General features: G+C 39.1%; 1 protein-coding gene across 1 annotated transcript in view; it reads right to left on the reverse strand.

Annotated features, from left to right (window-relative positions):
- Positions 1-264: 264 nt before the first annotated feature.
- Positions 265-23,957, reverse strand: part of SLC2A13 (solute carrier family 2 member 13) — a 148,654-nt gene continuing 124,961 nt past the window's right edge. Inside the window, exons 8-10 of the mRNA XM_027679305.1 lie at positions 4,983-5,104; positions 4,702-4,854; positions 265-3,557 (exon numbers count right to left, since the gene is read on the reverse strand). Of these exons, the coding sequence (XP_027535106.1) occupies positions 3,331-3,557; positions 4,702-4,854; positions 4,983-5,104 (502 nt within the window). The 3' untranslated portion in view covers positions 265-3,330. The remainder of the gene's footprint in view (positions 3,558-4,701; positions 4,855-4,982; positions 5,105-23,957) is intronic.

Here is a 23,957-nt window from a genome sequence, read left to right on the forward strand (position 1 = left end):
ATTAATCAGAACTAAAATATCTCAAATCGTTGTGTATAATCAATATGTCCAACTCTACCAGCAGTACTATTCTAGCACTCCTGATGCACCTGAATACCTGAATTAAGTGTGCAGTCCTTATGAAGAAACAATTTCACATCTTCTGCAGAAAGCTTTCAATAAAAGAATTTTGTGCTTAGACATATTATTTATGCTACTTCATAAATTAAAATCTTATAATAAGAAATTATTCTGTTACATTGTATTTTTATTCTTTTATCTAAAAACTTAAAATATGCATAAATATAAAAAATCTGCAAAATAGAAACATTTATCTAATTTTCTTAATAAACTGTAAATGTTCACAGATTCTAAAAATAAAACCCTAATTGTCTGATCAGAAGTGTCTGATCTCATTTTTATTACACATGATGCTTGGTACTAGGTTCAGTGTTTCGGAAGTATGGAATGCTGTCTTGGTGTAAAGCAACTCTAAAAGGAAGACTTAAACCCAGCTCTCTGTGGGCACAAAAGGGGGAAGGACAATGAAGAAGCCAATATATTTTGCACGTTTCAATTGTTATGCCTCATGAAAAAGGGCATGGGATACAAACCTGCGGAAAACTGTTTTCAGTAAGATCAAACTTGAGTGAGAAAGTGAGCCCAGTGCTGTGTGCAACTGAGCGCCACTTCTGAAAACGTCCATGAAACAAGGCTGCCAGAGAGAGACGGTCTTCTGCTGCTAAAAAGCTGCAGCACTGCCTGCAAAACAGAACAGGCTGACCTTGTGACTGTAATCTTTCCAGTGACTTTGCTTTAGCTATGCCCAGTAACTGCAGCGGTTTCCTCTCCCTGCGGGCACAAACGCGAGGGCAGCACTGACTCAGGGACACCACAGGGATGCCGGGTCCTGCCTCGCACCCGCTCCAGCAAAACACATCAAGCAAGGCAATGTTCACAGGTGTAAAGTGAGCATGGCCTCGTGCTTGTGGGGGGATCAGAACTGTAAGTCCCTATCCTCAAAAGCCAGTAAATAAATACCCACTTAAATACCCACTTAAACCTATCAACCACCTAAGCACAGGTTGGCTGTCATACACCTATTCACACACTGTTCTAGAAAACGAAACTGCTCCGAATAAGGGTCTTCAAACACATATTTAATTTGGTTTCAGAAAGAAACTAATTTGTCTTTAAAATGATTTTGTTCTTGTCTGTGCCAAGGATCCCTTTTTCTCCTTTCAGGTGCTGCACCTTCAGTGAAGGTTTCAGAGAGATGACAGCCTAACGGAGCCATCCCGCTGCAGGGGCATTTGTAGATAGGTCTGAGGACCTGAGCATTTTCAATGAACAGGTCTGGAGATCTGAGCATTTTCAACAGCTGGTGCTTTCAAGCATACAAATATTGTGCGCTTAAAAGGGAGGCAAGATGGAAGGTGTGAGAATCCAGCCCTCTCACCACACAGGAGATGTTCAAGGTCGAGCTGCTCTTTGCAATGATTCGTTTGAAATTCCCTTTGTCCACTGTTTTCCTCTTTTAGTCCCAGGCAAGTCACAGAAGGATGCTTTAAAATGTTTTCTTTCAAAAACTATTTCTTTGATTAACAAAGTAAAAAAGAAAATAAAACAAAATACACCCAATCCCTGAAGGTCAATAACTGTAGAGTAGGAACTCCCCACAGAAGATTAGATAACATAAAGTCAGACTTCTTTACAACAACAAAACCCCATATTATCCAATAAAAATAATTTAGTAACAAATGTCCAGGCTTGGTCTTGATAGTAATCCTACATTAAAAATATTTTTCAACCCAAGAAAACTCCACAAATCAAATCTATAAAAGCTAATGAACCAAACGACTTATTTAATCTTTACACAATTAAAAATAAATGTATTTTTACCAAATAAATGGGTGGCAGCCCACAGGCAGAGGAATTTTTTCCACATTCTTTCATGAAGCAAATGTTTCAAAGATAAGAATTTGAATTGTTGATGCTTTCAAACTCATATCTTTGATAACTTAAAGCAAGGAGGACAGGACAAGGAAAAAAATAACATAATATTTTTATGTAACTGCATAAAATTCAATTTGCCAAGGCAAGCAATCATGGCAGATGAATAAAATACCATTCACATTTTCATTACCATGCTAAAAGCAGCCAAGTTGATTTTTGTGCCTGACATTTTCTTGACAAGTTTGCAATGCTTTGGTAAGGCAATTAATATGAGATATAGGCTTCTGCCCATTGCTAATATTTCTCTTTAGATCTAGCAAGACACTGGTTGACTAAGGACATTTGAAGAAAAAGTGTGCTGGGAGTCATCTACTCTGCACATATGGAGATAAACTGAAGGCAATATTTATTCACAAGCAGAAGGCGCAGGAGGGATGACCACTGTGCATTTAGCAGCACAAACCCTCTCCCCCCCTTCTCTTTCTTTTAGCTAACAATATTTTGTGTTCATAACTAGGCACAAACCAATATGTTCAAATGCAAAAAAGGAAAACAAACATAATTTTTTTCTAACTGAAGCCTCTGTGTTGTACCTAGCAACATATACCAGTTCATTTTTATGTGTGGCCACATACTGAGCTCTGTTTTCTTGCTGTCAGTAGTTAATTTTGGCAGTTTCTCTCACAAACACAAACTCCTGACCATAGTGTGTACTCAAGAGCAGCAGTGGGTCGATAGCCCAGTGTAGCACGGACACATGCCAGCTTACTGAACCTCTATCCAGGTGAATATGGCTCTCTGCTTGTTACCTCAAATAAATAACAATGGAAATTCACTTAGGGTAAATTTGGGAAATGTTGCCTCTGATGGATATAACAGATATTTGTATTTTCCCAATTGGTTAACCTTTTGAAATGGTTACTGTTACAGCAACATATGCATTCATCCTTCGTTGTGCTGCACAGCAGAGCTACTTCCTAGGCTGCAATGGGATGGGGATCTGACAGCTGTCAGCTGCTTTCTGATTAGCTACTCAATTATTTTATCTTGTCAGGACTAAAGATAAGGACGGCCCCTGACCATCTAGGATAGCCTTCTGTATTCATCTGGTACAGTGCACCCTACTAAATACCTGGGGACAGCGCAGCGTCGCGCACACTTGGTAAAGTCACATAACTGTGAAATTCAACCTCTTTTGGAAGCCATTGCTTTTAGTTATCAAGAAAACACTAGCATATTGAATTTCCTCCAAATGGAGCATTTTTGAACATGAAGGCATTTTTAACTGCACAGCAGAAAGGAGAACCAGACCAGAAGCAGGGCAGTGAGGTCATCAGAGAGCTGCTTTCCCCCCCAGAAGGCTTTTAAATGATTAAATACATCAGCAGCTGAAAATTATTCCACATCAGAAGCATCATTGTCAGAAAGATGGTAATTACTTCCCTTCACCCGAATATACTCGATATACCTCCCTTCATCAGAATCTGACATACCACATGTACATAGCCTGTTTTCAAACAAAGATTCAATTTCCTCTAGTTTTTTCCCTTTAGTCTCAGGAAGGCAGCCGTAGATGAAGATTAGTCCCAAGGCAGCAAACCCTGCGTAGAGGAAGAAGGCTCCTGCAATGTAAAACAATTGGCACAGTCAGTTACAGAGGTTCCCATCCCTTCTCTGTGCCTGAGCAGAGGGAGCGACAGAAGCAGCAGGTTGGGAATCAAAGAGTGTGTAAAAGCAAAGGTTAGAGGGACAGGATTATAACAACGAGCTGCAGGGCTGTGGGTGTAGAAGCAGGACACTTTATTGCACCATTCTGCAGCAAAGTAAATTAAAAAAAGAAAATTTCAATTAATGCCAAAGATAATAATGCACATCCTTTCTGGGCAAGTCACTCTGCTGTTAAAATAAACAGCAATTAGACAATCACATGCCCAAATAAAAAAATCATATGTGGAAGGCAAGAGCTTTCTTAGTTTATCTTGACAGTGAAGATAAAGACAGTGAAGGACACATTAAGACAACTCCTCAAAATGAGAAACTCTAGCAAAAGAATGAGTCAGGATTAAAATAACGCTTGCAACTCTTACACCTAATTATAATTTAAAAGTCCTCTGTAGAGACAATTAATATTGAGAAAGAGCTCATTCCCGCCCACGATCCATCATACCTAGAGGGGCAGAGAAGGTACCAAAGGACCAACAAACATTTACCTGCCATGTGTTGCTAGACTGATGGCTCAAAGGAATAACAAGTAGAGCTGAAAGGCTCTGTACTAGTAATGATGTGAAGGTCACATCAGCAGCCTGGCAGCTTAATGTAATTTAAATGACTTGTGCTGGAGTGACTGAGCAGTAACCTGACAAACACTCCACAGGCTCCCGCAGACAGGACTTAATCAACATCTACATTTCTGCAAGGACCATCTGAAATTGGCCTTGGATGCCACCACAAACTCCAAAACTGCAGATCCTGTGGGAATTAGCATATTTCACTAAGTCAGAAGTGCGATTTTTTCCAGCTTCTCTGTTTTAACCAACTGTCTAGGTTCTCAGTTAAGGACAGAAATAAATGTTTTTTTATGAAATCTGGACCAAAGTCTATAATCCAGGCAGGTTGTATCAGATCTCCAGTCTTACTGAACCACAGTGGGTTGTGAACACTGCATTCACACTTGACATTTCATAGCAAAACCAACTGAGGGACTCGAAATCTGTAGAAAATCTCTGTGCCAGTGGCATGAACACATGAACACATACTGTTACTTACCATAGTATGTCAGATATTCAGCTGTATGCAGAAACGTCAGTGACACAAGCACATTGAAAACCCAGTTGACTCCAGAAGAACATGCGTTTCCTGTACTTCTAGCCCAAAGTGGATAAATTTCAGAATTGACAGTCCAGGGCATAGGACCCATCCCTAAGAATTGGGGAAAAAAGATCAATCTCAGTCTAATGGCTGGACTCAAAAGTAAATTTAACATGTAGCCTCACTATTTGATATTTTACAACTTCATAACTTACATGTGAAAACAATTGTTTGCTTACCAGGTGCAAAGAAAACCAAGTACAAAATAAGGCCCAGAAGTGCTGTCCAAGAGTATGGAGTGGGGCAGAAATTATACGCCCAAAACAAATCTTCCTTTTTGAACACTGTTTCATTTGAACACCTGAAAAAGAACAAAAAACTTTATATTGAAGAATTTTTAAGGAAATAGGTGACATCTCAATATAAACATAGCAAGTAATGTCTTAGGAAAAGCTGACAAATGTACAATTAAGACAAAAAAGCTTCATCCCTGTTAATTTATCAAGATCCTTGAGGAAAGTTTTAAATTCAGAAATGTGTTTTTTTCTCAAGCCTGGTCTTAGGAATAATACTCAGCAAAACATTCCTGAATTTACACACTTGCCTTGTATTTACAAATCTACGTCCAACAACCAGTCTTTACTATGCAAGTGGTGATACCAAAAGCAACAAGACCATTCACATGAACATCACACAGTACAAAAAGAGCTGCAGCAGCAGGACTTTGAGCTAAAGATGCTGTATCCAGGGATTTAAGGTCAGACAGAAGTTAGTCCTTACAGCCTTGATGAACTAACTATCTGCTGCACACTTTGTGTGTAATCAGTAATGTCTATGGAGTGTGCCAAGGTCAAGTGAAGTTGTAAGGCAAAGAGGCATGTATTTTCTTTCCTATACAGTTAAGAAGAAGGCAGCATTTCTAATTAACTACTGAAAAAGAAGTGTCTCTATTCCAAGGACCATGTGGAAATTACACATTTTGAGGAATAGGTATAAAATCAGGTATTTCCATCTGACTGCCAATAATATAATATATTTTAAAGGAATACTGGTGACTTGATTTTTTGTTACAATTTTTTTTTAAATTAGCATTTTTTTAAAGAGACAAATCATAAATGCAACTAGAGAAACTTTTCAGCTGCCACCACATCGATTGCTACAGACAAAACCCCATGTAGTTTTGGAAGAGAAGACTTAAGCAGACACTACTCTTTCATATGCAAACAATGTTATTTACTTGAAAAGAAGAAATCACAGAGAGCTGAATATCTGCCTGGGTTATGATTTCCAGGTCAGCTGAGCATTTATGTGAAGGATATGACCCTCTTGACAGTAGGGAAACCAGAATGAAGATGCCTGCAATGGGTGATAGTTGGGCAACAGGTTGTGAGATGGTAGAGCAACAGACACCCTGAAATGCTTCAGAGGACCCATTATCATTTCAGTTGACTTTCAAAAGCAAATTCCAACAAAATACTTCTCCTCTAACTTTTCTGTTAGGAAACAACCAGCCGGCCCCAGATTGAACAGGAATGTGTTAAGGACCGATGGCCAACCCACCACCACTCCTGGGGTAGAAATATTCCTTATGTTGTCACTGATGTATCAAAAGGACACCACTTAAGCAGGATATCACTGTGAAGTCACAGATCCAATTTCAGGACAGCTGGAAATGCAAAGTTCAAGTACATTTAAAAGAGAGAGGTTAACCCAACAAATACGGGAAAAATGCACATGTGAAAACTGGGTAAACTCTAATGCTGTCTTAATGGCAGTAAGCTGTAAGATTTGCAGGTCCACCTTGCACTTGAGCAGCACCTGACCAACTGGAGAAATGTTGAGCCATGATGTGCTGCTGGCAGTGCTGCCAGTCCTGGTGTGCACCTTTCCACCCTTCCACAGCTCTGCCTTGCTGAGCTCTCCTGGAAAGGCCATCTCATGCAGGGCATAGATTCACTTTCAGTCTTGATGTGAAAAACAAATAGAAAACAGGTCAACTGAACATCTCTCTCAAAGATACATCCTTTGTGCCTGGATACAGCAAGCTCATGGCCACTGAAGCACCCATCAGCCTAAGACACCAGCAGTTTCCATGACAGATTTTTCACCTTTTCTCAGCCAAAGGTACTGCTTCCCTCCTTGCTACTTCTTCATCTTGCTTCCAGGTTCCTTCTTCTGTCACTTTGCTCTTTCATGGCTTAGCTCAGCATCTCTTTCTATGTTATGAATGTGAGACATGGTTCATTCCCTGTTAGTGTCCACCCTGATGTTTCCCTACCACTATACATACTCCTCACTGCATTTGGGTTAAATCAGGTTTGAGCTGTGTCCCAGGTACATGGCATACAGAAGACTGAACTGTGCTGGAGAAAAATCCATGTTTAAAATGTAAATTCCTTATGTGTTAAGGAAATGGTGTTTAAAAGATTAATTACTGAACACCCAGTGATCCCGTTGTGACCTCCTGCTCAGCCCTGCGTAGCTGCTCCCTCTGTGTCTGCCCCACTGCAAGATGAAAGGAGTGCTCAGTTTCACAGTTTTAACATCATCACTTTTGCTTCATTTGCTGTTACTCTAACTTCATTTGCAGGTGTTTGTACTGAATACAAGCTGATGAGCATTTTAAAACATCTTGATGCTGAGATGGGCTTCTCCATTCTGCCCAGCCAGATTGGCAGCTCCTCAGAGAGGGCTTATGCTTTCTCTCAAACACTACTGTAAACAGACATACTTGGTTTATTATCTTGCATGCATCTCCATGAGCACAAACCAACCTGCTGATTCATACAGACACAACTGTAGGCAGGTCAGCACGTTTCCTTCTCCTGCCATCTTCCCCCAGGTGTGTCCTACTTTTGATAGAGTGGAACACAAATGATACAAGGGAAAAACAGATGTCTCCAAAGTCTCCTATGGCTGAAGCCACTCATCTATTCTCTGCTGTCTGCCCATAACTGAGAGGAAATTTTTTTGCAAGAAAGCAGATTCAGCGCAATGAAACAAGAAAAACAGCATTGGAGACTAGATTTAATAGAAACCTTGCAGTAATGAACTGTGCTTTGCTAATCCTTCAGTAGTAAACCAGCGTGGTACACAGAATAAAAGCAAAGACATCTGCATTTTCCAGCATCTTGGAGTGCTGGATATGTTCAAAAATAACACTCCTTCAAGGCTGGAGATTTGTTCAAGCTCTGCTACCGCGCTAATTTTACTGCTATACTACTATTTCTACAAAACTTATTATTTTGCTGAAGAATATATTAATAATTAGTGTATAAAGTACTATCAGATAAAATTCTGAATTTTGTCCTGCATGAAGGTAGAATATATGATGGAAGCAGATGAGCAGCTATCCATCACTTCATGAGCTTAAACACACAGAAGAAAATCATAGAATCATAGAATGGTATGAGTTGTAAGGGACCCTAAAAATCTAGTTCCAACTCCCCCTGCCACAGGCAGGGACACCTTCCACTAGGTTGTTCAAAGCTCCATCCAACCTGGCCTTGAACACTTCCCAGGATGCAGCAGCCACAACTTCTCTGGGCAATCTGTTCCAGTGCCTCACCACCTTTATAGTAAAGAACTTCTTTCTAACATTGAATCCAAACCTACATTCCTTCAGCTTAAGGCCATTCCCTCTTGTCCTTACATGACCTTGTAAAAAGTCCCTCTCCAGCTTTCTTGTAGGTCCCCTTTAGGCATTGGAAGTCTGTCTCCCATCTCCCTGGAGCCTTTTTTTGTCCAGGCTGAACAACTCCAACTCTCTCAAGCCTGTCTTCATAGCAGAGGTGCTCCAGCCTTCTAATCATCTTTGTGCCCTCCTCTGGACTTGCTCCAGCAGGTCCACATCTTTCTTGCACTGGAGGCCCTAGAGCTGGACACAGCCCTCCAAGTGGGATCTCATGAGAGCAGAGCAGAGGGGCAGAATCCCCTCCCTCGACCTGCTGGTCACACTTCTTTTGATGCAGCCCAGGACATGGTTGGCTTTCTGGGCTGCAACTGCATATTGCTAAGTCACATTGAGCTTCTCGTGAATCAACCCCCCAGTCCTCAGGGCTGCTCTTGATCCTTTCTCTGCCCTGCCTGTATTTGTGCTTGGGATCGCCCCAACCCACATGCAGGACCTTGCACTTGGCTTTGTTAAATGCATGGGCTCACCCCTCAAGCCTGTCAAGGTCCCTCTGGATGCCATTCCTTCTCTCCAGTGTGTCGACAGCTTGGTGTTGTCAGCAAACTTGCTGAGGGAGCACCCAATACCACTTTCCATGTTGCTAACAAAGATCTTAAACAGCATCAGTTCCAGTGCTGACCCCTACGGAATGTTACTTGTCACTGGTGTTCACTTGGTCCTTAAGTTGGTGACTGCAATGCTCTGAGTACAACCATTCAGCCAATTCCCTGTAAACAGCTTACAAGTGTAATGATGCAGTCGGGTACCAGTGCAAAGAATTTGTATATACAATATGCTGGGTAATACTCATTTCCTTGATAATCAATATAAATTTTCCTAATACTTGAGCCAATTTGGTTGTACAATAATTCTGAAGGGCAACACTGAGAATCACAGCACAGGAAATGGCTGTGCATGACAGAGCACAGGCACAAGACAGAGATCAATTTGATTTTTCTCTCCAATTTCCATTAATTTTTGCTTTGCTGTAGAGTGAGGACTGTGTAGCCCTAAAGATATGGCTTCTGTGAGAATTAAATGTTTCATTCTGAACAGTTCACATAATTTTAATATGAAAGCTGTTGACTTCTCGTTGTCTTTTAAGCCCTTCAGAAGCATCTTAAATGGATTTAGATCAAAAGTCTTAAAAGGTCAAAATTCAAATCAAGTCAGGCTAAGGAAATTACTTCTGAAGAAAATCACTAATATGATCATTCATCTCCCTAAAATGCTTGTTAAAACACACATATTTCAAAATTACACATTCTGCTCTGAGATGAACTTTGACATCAGGTGCTGATGGCACTGAAAGATTTGAGAGCTAATCCACAGTTTCGCTAATCCCTTATCTCTTTGTTCTGACAAGAGTAAACCTACTCAAGGACTGCTCTTATGCCAGACTTTTGTGCCTGGGTTATCAAGATGATGGTAATCTACAATTTGTCAACTTATTCTCCAGTGTAACACAAATATATTGGATTTAGAAAAAACCTCCTTTAAGGAGATTTTTAAAGTCTCCTGTGTACAGTGCTGACTTTTATATTATGCCAATCCATTGAACAATATAAATTTATGCCAAGTTTATTGACTCATGTTTTCATCTGAAGTCTGTCATGGAAAGAACAGAGGACCAAAGAGACATAATTTAGAGTAGCTGCTGTTTGGACTGAGGAAGGTTTCTGTAGAAGTGGGAACAACTTGTTCCTTTAGTTGTGAGAACAACTAAGGTTATTTATCCACAAACAATTACTCATCCTGTGGAAGAATCTGGACCTTAACATTTGGGTTACATCTCATAACTTCAAGCCTCCCTTCTTCTGCTAAAGACATTTACTTGTCTGAACAAACCTCTAACTATCTTTAAATTACTTAGAGGACAGAATTTAGCAAGGTACCAGATGAACTGTATAATAACTTAGTGGTAGTCAGATATGTAACTAAGGAGAACTTTGGAAACCGCCTCTACCCTGTCCATCAAGTGGCCTCTCTAATCCACCCATATACACCCAAAATAGTTACATTAGCACAACCCATAGAAACTAGTGAAACCATAAGGTATAGATTCACTACAAATCAGCATATTCTGATTTAAAGAAAAATCCCTGCTTCTTTTAAGTGCTTATATACACATGGTAAGATGCTATCTAAAGTATCAAGTGAACTGCAATTCTTGACCTTAAGGCGAACAGATTAATTTAAACCTGACTAGTGTCTGAATCAATAATTCTTAAGCTTTTTCACAGTTCCCTAGATACTGGCTTCTGTGCCTCAGAAGCTCCATGCATCTCTGGAGAAGTTTGCATTTATCACTCTGATTCTGTAGTTTACAAAGAGAAATAATTCATCAATTAAACCAGATGTTGCTAAAAATATGCAGATGAAGCTTCTTACACCAGATGATGGCATTGAAAAAAAACCCATACAAGAAACAAGAAAAGAACCAACAGATGCAGCCTTAAAAACCATTCCCATAAAATTTCAAGGGATTCAGCTAGACATTGCACAAAAACACCAGCAGAGTTTTGGACGCTCATTGAAGCTTTTGCTATAGCTGGCAAAGAATTTTTAAAATATTAGGACATGCTTCGAAAACTTGGAAAAATAATGTAGTTCACAGCAAGAACACAAATTGCACCTCAGCAGATGAAAAACAGTCTTTATCACGCTGATCCCCCCTGCTACAGGATCTATCTGTTATAACTACAGACTTGATGATCTAAAGGGTCTTTTCCAACCTAAACGATTCCATGATTCTCGGTCACGTCAGAACACACAACTGCATGAGACTTAATACACTGTTCTGGTTTATGTCTGTTCCAGCCATCTGGTCACAGATGAACATCATTTTTTTATATTATTTATTTAGCTAAAAATCTTTAGAGAGTTTGAATTCAAACACTTGCATTTTCCCAACCTGAGAAATTTCATCTTTGCAACTGCATCTGAATTTGCCCAATAAATAGATTGCTGGAGCTGTTATTCAATCTGAACAAACTGATCAACAGATTGAAAACAGGAGCAAGTTTTCCCCAAGACAAATAGTTCTCCAAAATTAATCACATCAAAGGGGTTCTCAACTGTTTGCTGATCTGGATATTTCAGTACTTTTGTAACCATATATTAGTGGATTCTGAAGGGTGGACACCTATACTAGTGCCTTCTAAGCCCTGCTTGGAAATGGCCACCTCCAGGCCATGGGCTACAATTTCCCATTTTGCTGTCACACCCCTAGTGTTTCAAGCTTCATTTTTCATCATATCTACAAAGAGGGGAGAGAGACAAATCTCTGCTACTGTCAGAACACCATCCAACAGGCTCCTCTCATCATCTTTCATGCACTCCTTACCTTGAGACATGTACTCGAACAGGAAAATGCAGAGTAATGTTTATACGTAGTGTTAGAGCCCAACCATCTCAGCAGCTGACAGCACCCATTAGATAAGCATGTACACCAATCCCAGCTACAGCACATTTAAAAACTGGGAGCAGAAATAAGTATATACCTGTTTTTTTGTTATAGGAGACACAATTACCTTAATCACACTACACAGAGATTGACTTATTTTTCTTTCCAAGCTTTTTCCTACTCTTCCAAAGTATCAGATGCTAATAAAAGTGTCAGGAAACACCTGATGTCTCTGTGCTCTACAGAATGCCCTTTTCTAGTCCTAATTCTGATCCTAACTGGACACATTTGGTTTACCCCAGTATAAATTAAAATTAACTGGCAATAATTAAATTGTATGATTTAATAATAATAAATAATTCAAGTATTATATTAATAGTGCATAAACTTGTGAAAGGTCATACAACTATGAAACATAATCAACGGTTCACTTAAGAAATACCCAGCAGTCATATGTACAGAATTTTAATGGGCAGAATTCAAATTAAAACCTGATCAAAATGCAAAATCTTAATTAGGTTTTAACATAGGCATCTTAGCTGAATGTCACCATCCTTCAAGCATTTCTGCCTATGATCATTTTAACTACATTTTAACTACTTCAATCACCAGATAACAGGTCACAGTTTCAAAACATGGTATTTTGTGTTTCTTTTCAATATTGGACACTTTCAGGTACAAAATTAGCTGTTCAGCTGAGGGAAAACAAATGAAGGAATACGGCTTATTTCTTTAATTTTTTAGTGAAATACATCAAAACTGCTCTGATTTTCAACAGACATGAAACAGAAGACAAAAAGAAAGGAACAGAAAGATCATAAATACTGTGGTTTGGTTTGTTAAAAAAATCTTTTTGCATTGTTTTCTGGGAAAGGATTTAAAAATATTTTTATGTATATATTTAAACAAAATTAGTACCTTATAAAAATAAATTCAATCAAATCCACAAATATCTAAATACATTACTTCACAAACTGAGTGCATAGAGGTCCCATCTGTATCCATTTACATCCAAATCTAAGACTATACTCAACAAACAGCTGGCAGAAGATAATTTGGTTAACACCAGCTAAGGGGCTGACAGGTTGAAATCGTAACTGTAAAAATGAGGTATTCTCCAGCTAAGAAGCCATGAAAAAAATGTGTTTATTATGTATACCCAGAAGACTACTTTAAGGTTTGTAACTATAAAATTCAGCGACACCAACAGCAGTGAACAGTAATTACAAGATGGAGAATCAAATACCAGTGTATACAATAAATAAACAAGAGTACAATCTGGTAATTATTTCTGGAGAGATTCTTCATGAAACTGAGTGAAGAGTTTAAAGGTACCACTTTTTAGTAGAGACAGTGATTAATTTTTTTCTCAAATTAAAGTATGACTCACTTATTAGCTTGATATGTTGTTATTTAGTGGCAGAAAATATTTCTCAAAAATATCAGAGAAGGCTTCACTGCAACTAGACATCATACAAGGTTAAAGTTACAGCAAGGTAATGTTAAAGGAGAAACAAAGCCCACAACTGCTAAATGTTTTCATGAGAAAACACAAGAATACATTTTTGCAACTTTAAAGATTATTCTGGGTATTTACAAGCTAAAAAAGTGAATGCAAAAGCAGCAATGAAAGACTGAATCATATCAGGTAAGGCTCAGAAGGCAACAGCAGGCAATATAAGATTTCTGCACTTTTTGCCCCCCTCAAGGACAAACTCCAGTGGTTTACAGACAAGTTAGATCTGTGTACTTTAAAGACTAAGACCTTTTCCTACTTTTTCATCTGCAGAATACAAACCCCGATCTCAAAAAATTAAAAATAACCACAGAGTGTATCACAAGAGCTAAACTATCTGACAGTCCTTATTGAAATACTCTTAGTAAGCATATAAATCTTAGATTTGTCCCTTCAGCATATCCTGTTCCTAAAGTTTGTGCCTCTACAAGTGGTTGAGTCCAGTGGTGCACCAAAATTTCAACTCTCACCACAAAACTTTGTTCCTGTCCTTGAACAACTTTACTAACCCTAAATCTTTTACCTCTTGTGTTCCTCTTTCAAGACAAATTTTACTATTTCTTGCAGCTTCCAAACTACTGATGTGCATGAGAACTCCAACCACTATAAAAATGCTTTATAAAGAGGCGGGCTCCAGAGGAGTGCCCTCAGCAAGTCAGGGAGCCTCCCAGATTTCAGTGCTGTATTTAAAAAGTCTCAGCCAATCCTTGCAAAAAGATCCAGTAAGAGATGGAGAAATAGTTAGTTCAGTCCTAATTCTTGTATTGAAAAATTTCAGTTAAATGCTGCAGTTCTCACTATTTCTTTCTTTCAAGTATTATCAACTCTTGAAGAACTTAAGAATGTTTAGAAATTTGAGTAAATATAATGGAGGTGATACTGCCCAGCATTTTGAAGCCTTTTCATGATCAATAGATATTTTAGTATGAAAGTAATATCAAAAAATATAAGAAAACCATTCTACCAGATGGAGTGGAAAAACAGCCATGATGTGGTAGAGGGCAAGACCCACAACGTGGGTGCTACAACAGGATCATGTATTCACGTGCAGGTCTGGATGGAGACATGATGTGTGCGATGGGGCTGTGGCTCAGTGATGTGACTTGCACGCACAGTGGTCAGTGACACGAGAATTACTGCTCCCACTGCCTTGGCAGCTGCCACAAAGCCTCCATTTAATCATGTTCAAAGCAATCAAGTACAAACTGAAAAGAAGCATCTCATGCCGCAGCATGGACAGAGGCACACGGCAAACCCTCACAAGAAGTGACATCTGGGAATATTTAATTGCTTGAGAAATAGATGCCATTTCACAAATTTTAAACAACATGAGCACAAAGCTCTTTCCACACGACAACCAGCAAAAAAGGTAGGGCAGAGGCAATCTGGAAACAGAATGAGTTATTATTTCTCTCCTGGCAGACATCATGGTTGAGAAGGACGTGTGGACTTCCCGTGACCCCAGAATGTGCCCTGAAGATTGTTTAGTGGCTCTTCTGTGGTTATACAGAAATAACCACAGAACATTTGGAAAATCTGGAACAACCAGTAGCAGCAGCGAGCATGTACATCCAGTCTGGCTTCATCCAGTCACTGCTGGCTTCCCTTATTTCTCTGAAAGGAGGGAGTGCTCATTAATGATTTGGGCATTTCTTCTGACAGACAAATCTTTGGGGAATCTCAGTGATGAGTGGTAACTAGAAAGTGGCTATCAATCACCCTCGGGGCTCCCAGAGCTCACTTGTGCTGCACGAGGCTCTCCAGCAAAAACCAGACAGATTTGGTCACTCTCTATTACTGCCTGCAAGTAAGGCAGGCTTCATTCTGTTTGAGCTCTTTCAGGACAGAAATGCATTGAGGTATTTTTTTTAAAGACAGACTGGTATTGAACATCCATGATAGACCAGCATACAAACTATTTCATTTGTGTTCAAACCCCTCTCTGTACCTCAGCACTCCTGGTCTTTGAACTGCAGTGGTTCTGCTGCTCCTGGGGTTTTTGGTGGAAGTTCTGGGTCATCCCTACTCTGACATGTTTAGGAGCTTATGGATGGAGCACCAGACTGCAATCAAATTACTGACAGAACTGGGGCAATCGAATTGAAGAATTTCTAGCTCCTCTTTACAGATTTAAAAGCATTTAGTCTCTCTGATTGTATCTCCCTGCAGCATGAATACTCAGTAATTGAATTACTGAAATAAACTGGTCTGAAGATTATGATGTCAAATGCAGCATTTTAGAATTTTATGCAGGTTTACCATAAAATAAATCTCTACCTGATGTTTAATCTCATTTGTTTTTTCACCTGTTTTAAATTTCATTTACTTAATAATTATGATTTCTAAAGTTCTTCTGGTTATAACAGGAATATCAACCAGCTGCCTATTTATTGTAGAAGTATCCATTCTCTCAGGAGACACTTCTTTCATGTTGTATATAAAGACAGATCACCTCAATGAATACTAGTGGAAAGGGTCAAGTGTAGGGCTCAATTATAATAAGTATAATATTTTAATTATTGCTGGCATGCCATAAGAAAGTCTATTCTATAAACCACAGGCAAAGACCAGCTGCAAAGGAACAAAACGGAGCATCTTTCACTCTATTAGACAAGGAACTAAAAGACAGCTCAAGGTCAAAATTTTAGACATCTGAAGTTGATTTAAACAAATTCCATCCAGACTTCCTATTTTTACTTACACTTACAAATAACCTTTATTGACACTTGTGCTGTTCACCATGTGTCAGTAGTATTGTTAAAGGAATGTCATCAGCATCTCAAAAATATCACTTGAGTTATAGTTGCCAAAAGTATTTCTAAGATCATGTTAAAAAAAGACTTAAGACATAGAAAGCAAGATTGTTGTTGTAACTTAGTATGAAAGCAACTTAGAAGAAATATTCACTGGAAGTTTACCCTCCAAATGAAATAGGCTCTATTTCAGTGTTACTTCACCCTCCAAATGAAATAAGCTCTATTTCAGTGTTAAAATCTTTTTTTTCTTAATGCTTCCAAATACTTCAGAAAACAATAAAGAAAGATAAAAGAATGTATTGCCTTTAATTATCCCAAAATTTTAGACATACATAGGTACTGTAAAACTGTACTTTCATGTTGAAAGTTGGTATATGAAGTTAAGGGAGAATGGTGAGATTTTATAGTTCAATTCAGAAAAGCAAAGCAAATCCCACCCAAACCCCAAAATCAAACCACATATGGTGACACAATTACAGCACAGCCCAGGTCAGGCTCTGTGCCTGCAGGCACTGCTGAGGTTTTACAGATAGTTTATTGCTTATTCCAGACCCTGCACCTCACAGAGTTTGCCAAACCATCACTGTGCAGAAACAACTTTCCAAAGAGCTGTTAAAACCTTAAAATCTCAATCAACAATATATTTCAATGGGAAGTGAAGAGAGAACAGAGTATCAATCCTTTGGAAATTTTTACTGAAATAAAAGGAAAGGAGTGGGGGAAAAAACTATTTCCTGAATTTTCTTTTTTTGTTGAATCTGAGACAAAAAACCCCCATAAGGACAAGGAGTTTAAAATAGAGATCAATATTACATGGATTAGCATGTATTTTTAGCACTTGCCTGCTCCAATTAATTTCTAGTTATTGACATACATATAAAGTTTATGTTTCAATAGTTCTAACAATAACATTTTGACCAACTTAACCTTCCATCTGAGTACTGAACTGTTACATTCCTTTTCTGTAACAGCAATTTAGATACAATATTACATTTTAACTATTGCCAGGAACTGTCTGCCATCACAACTGAAATCTAACCAGACTATATTTGAGATCTTGCATTCATTGTTTCAAATAGACGATGGAACAGTACCTTTTAAAAAGAATTTTCCCTGATTCCAGTAGGTGGCAATAGCTCTGCCTTAAAAATCTCAGAGAAACTGGTGTTTCAGAAGGAGAATGAAGCACCGCATCCCTGTCAATCCCTGCTGTACTGGGGAGGCTCTGAAATAAATCATCCAACAGAGCTATCCAAAGAATGACTCCTCTTCTGTCAGCCTTAAAATTCACTGGAAATCATTAATGTTGTAACTGAAAATACAGCCCCAAGGCTCTAAGACCACTCATAACAAGATAATTATTTCATGCCTGATTTGTGAGAGCGAGCACTTAGCACAGAGTGTTACTCTGCTTTGATTTGTGCATGCAGGTGCAATACATATGCCAAATCTAACGAATTTCATAAAATATAGAAATGATAAGTGGTAACATTATCTCGAGTATATAAAATTTATGAAGATTGGGTACCAAAGACTTTATAGTTACATGCAACTCAAAGTCTGGGATCTGACAGTAGAAGAAAGCAGAAATCAAACGAATCATCTACCTTCCAGGGACTCTGACATCTAAAGTGTTTTACATAGATAAATGCTTTTTAACAATAGTTATTTTGCCAAGACAATATGCTAAATGGGAATATAGATCATCTGAATCACAGGTCTCAAAAACTAAATAATCACGCAAAACCTCAAACTTGACTCATTATTATCTATGCAAAGCTAATGTGGCAGCTGTGGAAAGCTATGGGACAAAAGAAGGTCTATACGTCCTACAAGCAAGAAGAAATACCCAAAGTGCTGCTGTTGAGAAGTATGACCTGCCACCTAACAGACTGCTCATTTCCTGGCCTGTACTAACCAACAAGCTGAGTTAAAATAAGGTCACAACTTTAAATCAAATGAATCAATAATTCTAGCTCATCTTGTGCCAGTGAGGGATTGATGTTACTGCCTCCATTCTCAAGGAAACAAACCACACGTGCAGACAGACAGCACACACAATAATTTCTATGAAATAAACATCAAATGAATTGAACAGTCTTAATGCAGAAATGTGTTGACTTATTTTCCCTCAAAGAGAAAAAATACTCTAAAAACTTAATTCTTTAAGAAGGTAAGATATCACAATTTCACTGCATCAGATGATGTGATTATTGAAGAATTACTTATTATGGAATAAAGTTATTAGGGATGCTGTTAAAGATACAAGCTGCTGTATGGAGGTCTGAGTTCAACCCTGTTGAATGTTCTTTATCAATAAAACTTCCTAGCCACATGCATCTTTCAAAAATATTTTCCACCCTCCAAACAGGGAAAATTTCATTTTAGTGAATCCATTTCATAGCATAAAAGCCCAAAGGAATTTACTAAAACAGTTTTCACTAAAGATTTTTATTTAAATCCAAACTTCACAGTCTATAACTGAATAAATGTGGGGAAAAAAACTATCAGAAATTCTCCCCTCAGAAAAAAAATCCCCATGCTCCCAAATATGAGTCAGTTCCCTTTGGTTTGGCTCCAAGGCAGAAGGGAAAATCCCCAGCAGTAGCTCCCTGCATGCTCACACTCTCCTCTGCCCCTCTCTCTGATCCCCTCAGATGAGCAGAGTGCCAGGGCCGGGCTCTGCCCCAGCTGCAACACCGCCCCGGGAGAACCCTCTTGGTGAGGCACAGACATCTTTCAATCTGTCCCTAAAAAGATGAGCAGCTGAAGAAGCTAATTAGCAGCAGGCTCCTATTGGCAATTAAGACTCTCTAATGTACATTTCATAAAAGAGAGAGTGAGAAAAGCTGCAGGAATTATCCGCACACTGATAAGAGACTGACAATTCTCTCATACACATTGGCATTTTTCCCCTTCACTTTCCTATCTATCTCCTTTGTCAGCTTGAAGCAAACATGTTTTTTAAACAGGAAACAGGAGTATTTTCCTTCTAGTTCCCCTCAGCTGACCAGAGAACGACTGAAATGAGTAGAAGCTTGCTTCTTCAAAACAGGATGTAAATGCAAAATTTAAACACCATATTATCTTCTTCTTTGGACCACTTTTAAAATGAAGAGCACTGACTCAAACATTTTTCCATTGAAATAACACAGTTTACAGAGACAGAGAACAACATTTGAAAATGTTTTAGCTCAAGGTCCATTTTAGCTTTTATATTCCAGTTACCTCAATGTTATAGCATCTGAAGTGGACCCCTGGTGGCCTAGTGGTTAGCATGCAGGACTCTCACTGCTGTGACCCAGGTTCGATTCCCCGGTCCCCTGGGCAGATGGAGCTCGTTAGCCCTGTGAGGCCATCCATCTATGAGAAGGTCACTCTAAACAAACCTACATCCTGAGGACCTCACTGCCATTGTCCAAGCTTGCTTGGCCCCGGCAGATGAACCTTAGGATTAAAGGGTGGGCTCAGTTCAGCGCAAGCTGTGTCTCACCTAAAAAATCCACTGCGTAGGCTGGAAAGGTAAAAGACCTTTCCCAAAATCTTCGTTTGCGAAGACTGGCCATTATTATTATAGCATCTGAAGTAGTTGTTGCAACCAGTAACCCAAATGGCTGTCAGCATCTGTCTCCTCACCATCCTCTACAGAATGCCTTTTAAATAGTAACTTGGAGTAAGATCCAGAAGCAGTGTTTAGCAGCAAAGTGCAATAAAAATGACCACAGGTAGAGAACAGATGTACAAATGATGTTTCAAACTAACCAGTCCTGCTTTAAAATCCTGTTTCGTGCTGGGTGTCCCTAACAAATAAATTCTGTCTTCAGCATGTAAACTAGGCATTTCACAGTCAGAATACATTCACTTCATAACAGGACTTACGAGGAGTATATTTGTCCGTCTTTTCAAGCATCCAGAATTTGCCACTGGTTGAGTAGATGTACTGAGATAGAGCTATTAATAGTAATTCCTAAGTAATTATCCAAAAGGAATGTAAACAATTTCAGTTTAGACTATCATGTTGCCCTGCTCATAATTTTAGACCTAAAATGCAGATACAATATTAAAATTGCACTTATTTTGCTACCTACTCCTGCATCACCAAAAACAGGCTCATCTGTGATTAAGGACACAATATTCTGTATTACTTTATCCTTCTATTCTTCCTATTCACTTTTACCAGTTAGCAGAGATGGCATTAAAATATGCATAAGACAATTAGACATTTTTTAAGTTACTCTTCTACCTCCCTAGCTTTTATGCCACTGGTATATGCCACTATTAGCCTGTGATTATCCTGTCTAATAGCCTCCTCCCAGAAAAGACCTTGTGCCTTAGAGTTTAGGCTGACAAAGACTGTAATCAGTTTCAGATCTTTCTTTCATTTCTGTTTTTGCACACCTCACTAATACATATTAGATAGTATTGTGCTGAAGAACAGACTCCTAATCAAACAGGATGAATAGGATTGTGTCCTGCTGCTCCAGGTTTCCATACTTACTAGCCATGGGGAAGATAATCAGAATTTAATTCTATTTGAAACTGCATATATTTTGGTTTTCTTTCCTAAACAATACCGGAGCAAAGAGAGGCTATTCTATGTTCTGGCTCCTACTGAAGTGATGAATATTTCAATTTAGTCAACATTTAGCATATTGTCCATCAAGAGATTTCTCTAAGACTACTGGTCATAATAAAAACTCTTCTGAGTTCTGCCAATACACATGCAGATGTAAATATTCTATTGATCCTGCTACTTTCCTGAATCATTTACTCCCTCTGCTACCTTTTTATTTGGCAAATGTGAGCACTATAATTGTATGTATAATCTTCATCTATTGATCTGAAGACTTAGTAAGAGAACTACTAGTTTCTCCTCTAATTGCTGCCGAATTAAGCAGCATTTTTTTCAATACAGATCCTTGTAGAAAGATTACAAATTATCATTTCAGCAATAAAATCTTCTACCAATACTTCCTGCATGACAAAACAACTGAAGTCTACCAACAGACAGAGGAGCATTTAATTCTTGCAAGGTTGCTCTAATGTTAGTCTTTCCATGGTAACAGTAAAGGTCTGTAATGCCATTCTCCATGACGTACTGACAATAGATTCTCAGTCTTTAAATGTGCAAATATGCACATAGATTCTTTTGGCATTAGTAAAGCAGTCACAGCAACTTTTACAAATGTACTTGTCACACTGCAAAAACATCTTTATAATGCTGTGACTAGCAAAACGAGTGTAATAAACTTATTTATGTCTGTCTTTATTTACAAGCAGGAAAAGCAACCTGACATTTCCGGAAAAATCTAATATTCTTACAAAGAAAAAGTATTCCAATAATTTTAACATGATCTATCTCATCTGCTATGCATTAGACAACAGGCAGCACTGCATGAATGCAAAGCTCCCCAGAATACTCCTGAGGCTGTGATAGATACCGGCATGTCCCCTGTTGGACATAAACCAGGCTGTTGTCTGAGAATCCAGCTAATGAACTGCCATGACTTTATTTTTTTTTTAACCAGTGGAATCTAGTTAGCATCCAGGCTCAAATGCCAAAGTCATTAGGCACATTCCTGAGGTGAAAACTATTCCGAAGCTGGGAAACAGGGTTTGACTGCCTGCCTGACCCGCTTCCTCTCATTGCCCAGGCAATTTAAATCCATTTTTTCCCCAAAACAGGTTTCCAAGATACAGTTGAATTCCTTGCCAAACTGACAGATATGAGGAACAGGCACACAGTGACACATAGTAGCATTACTGAACATCTGTAAGCATGCCATTAATTTTACACGGAAGGAAGAAGCTCAGAAGAGCACTGGCCAGAGGAAAACAAAGAGTTTTCCAAACACAGAGTTCTTCTTGCACTCTTGCCTTTGCACTGACTGCCCTGACAGAGGGGAATGATTCTTCATATCGACAAAAGCAGGATTCTCCATGAAGCATTAAACTCCTGTGGCAAGGAGATGTTCCTCTAACAAAGTTAATAAAAATGGCTGAAGAAAGTAAATCACTCAGTTTCTCTCCCTTTATAGATTTCTGTTTCAAATCGTCCTTCTTCAGGGACTGTGGAGACCTGCCAGCTAATTTTGTGGATAGGATGGCTTCTAGGCTTGTCTCTGATCTCTAGATGTTATTATTTCTTCATAATTGTTTACTGTATAAAATCAACATCCTTCTCTCCAGAGGAACATTGCTCAGAGTTACTCATGAGAGCCTTTTAGCTCACAGTTGTAGGCCTGCTGTCGTCTTGACAACACACTCATGTCAAGGTTAATGTCATGTCAAGGCACTGTTAGTACTTCCTTTCCTTGAGCAGTTATTCTTTCAACTGTAAGGATATTAATGCAATTTAAAGTTTCTTGGCCAACCTTTAGGGTTATTCCAATTACATGGACAGAAGTTTCAAGGATTCTGAGAGTACTGTGGGAGTAATTGTAATTGTGCAGAAAAAACCCTAGATTTTGGGTTGTGCTCTGAAAGCACAGGACGGAAAGCAATCACCTCCACATTCCAACCTGGTTGAGAGAGGGACTCTGCCCATGATCTCTGTTGTGTCACCTGAGCTTCCTCTTGGAACCTTCCCATTGCATCCCCATCTGTAAAAGTGAGATAAGGCTTTTTATTAAGTTCATGGGGATTTTAAAATTCAATGTTCATGAAGAGAACAGAACTGCAAGCCTTTCTGTGTTACTGCTAAGTGCAAAACTTCCCTAAATCTTGGAGAACAGTCTCAACACAGAACCCTCAGACCACATTGAGAGAGGAGACATAGCTCTTTTTGTTTTACTGCAAAGTGAATAATTTAAGAATATTCTTGCTCACAGTCTTGAAATCATCCTTTATGTGTCCCTGGGCAGAGCTGGAGACAGCAAGGTTTGTGTGTCAACAGCTGTTATGTTAACTGGTTCAGTAAGACCAAGGGCAGGAAAGCACCTGCCTGTGTTGGTGCCCTGGGCAAGACATTCCTCTCTCTGTTATTCTAATCAGTCAGGCTTATGTAATTGCTTAAATAATAAAAAATAAATCTCTATTGCTTGTCTTGCATGTATGATCTTATAAGTGCGCCCATTGCACATCACCCAGACTGCTTAGGGTCTGACTTGGACAGATTTATTCTTATGCAGTCTCCCTCCCCCAGGGCCTCTGCCAGCCACTGAGATCCCCATATTCAAAAGCACCCTAACGCTATATTCCTCTTGAAAAAGATGTGGATGCTTTAATTGTCTTCCTGGGTTTCTATGACAACCACAGCAACATAAACAGCCTTGCTGGCAGCCACAGGAGACTGAAATCTCTGCTCTCTTCCCTCCCCTCCTCTGAACTTTTCAATGTTCAGAACTTACCGTAACCAAATAAATACGATTAACAATAAACATAGAGGTGGTGTTGAGTACACCTGTCTGGCACTGGGGAAACATCTTGCAAATAAAAGCACATTACAGTATTTTATGATAACAGTCAAGACATTGCCCGCTATATCTGAAGTACCTTGGGACCAACTGTGAAAAACAGTGCAAAGCTATAAATTTATAAACAGGAGCTTTCTATGTAAGCTTGCATGGCTGCAGAGAGCTTTAAAAATATATAACAAGGTCTTCTCTGTTTGCTGGTGCCTCTGAGCACCACTCCCCTTGCTTGTAGGTTACATATCAGGAATAGATAAGCCCCTGAGCAAGTGTCAGGACAGTCAAGGTTCAGACAGCTGCAGAGCTGTGTGGGTGCACACACTTCGTATGGTGCGACTGTAGGCACCTCTCCATGGCTGCAGCTCCCAGCTTTCCAGCAGGAAAATCATAAACAAAATGTGATCACAGCAGCAGAAATGCCCTGCACAGCACTGTCAGCCTGAGTCCAGGA

This window comes from Neopelma chrysocephalum, unplaced genomic scaffold (genome assembly GCF_003984885.1).
Source record: "Neopelma chrysocephalum unplaced genomic scaffold, ASM398488v2 Primary Assembly neopelma1_45, whole genome shotgun sequence".
In the NCBI taxonomy this organism is placed as follows: Eukaryota; Metazoa; Chordata; class Aves; order Passeriformes; family Pipridae; genus Neopelma; species Neopelma chrysocephalum.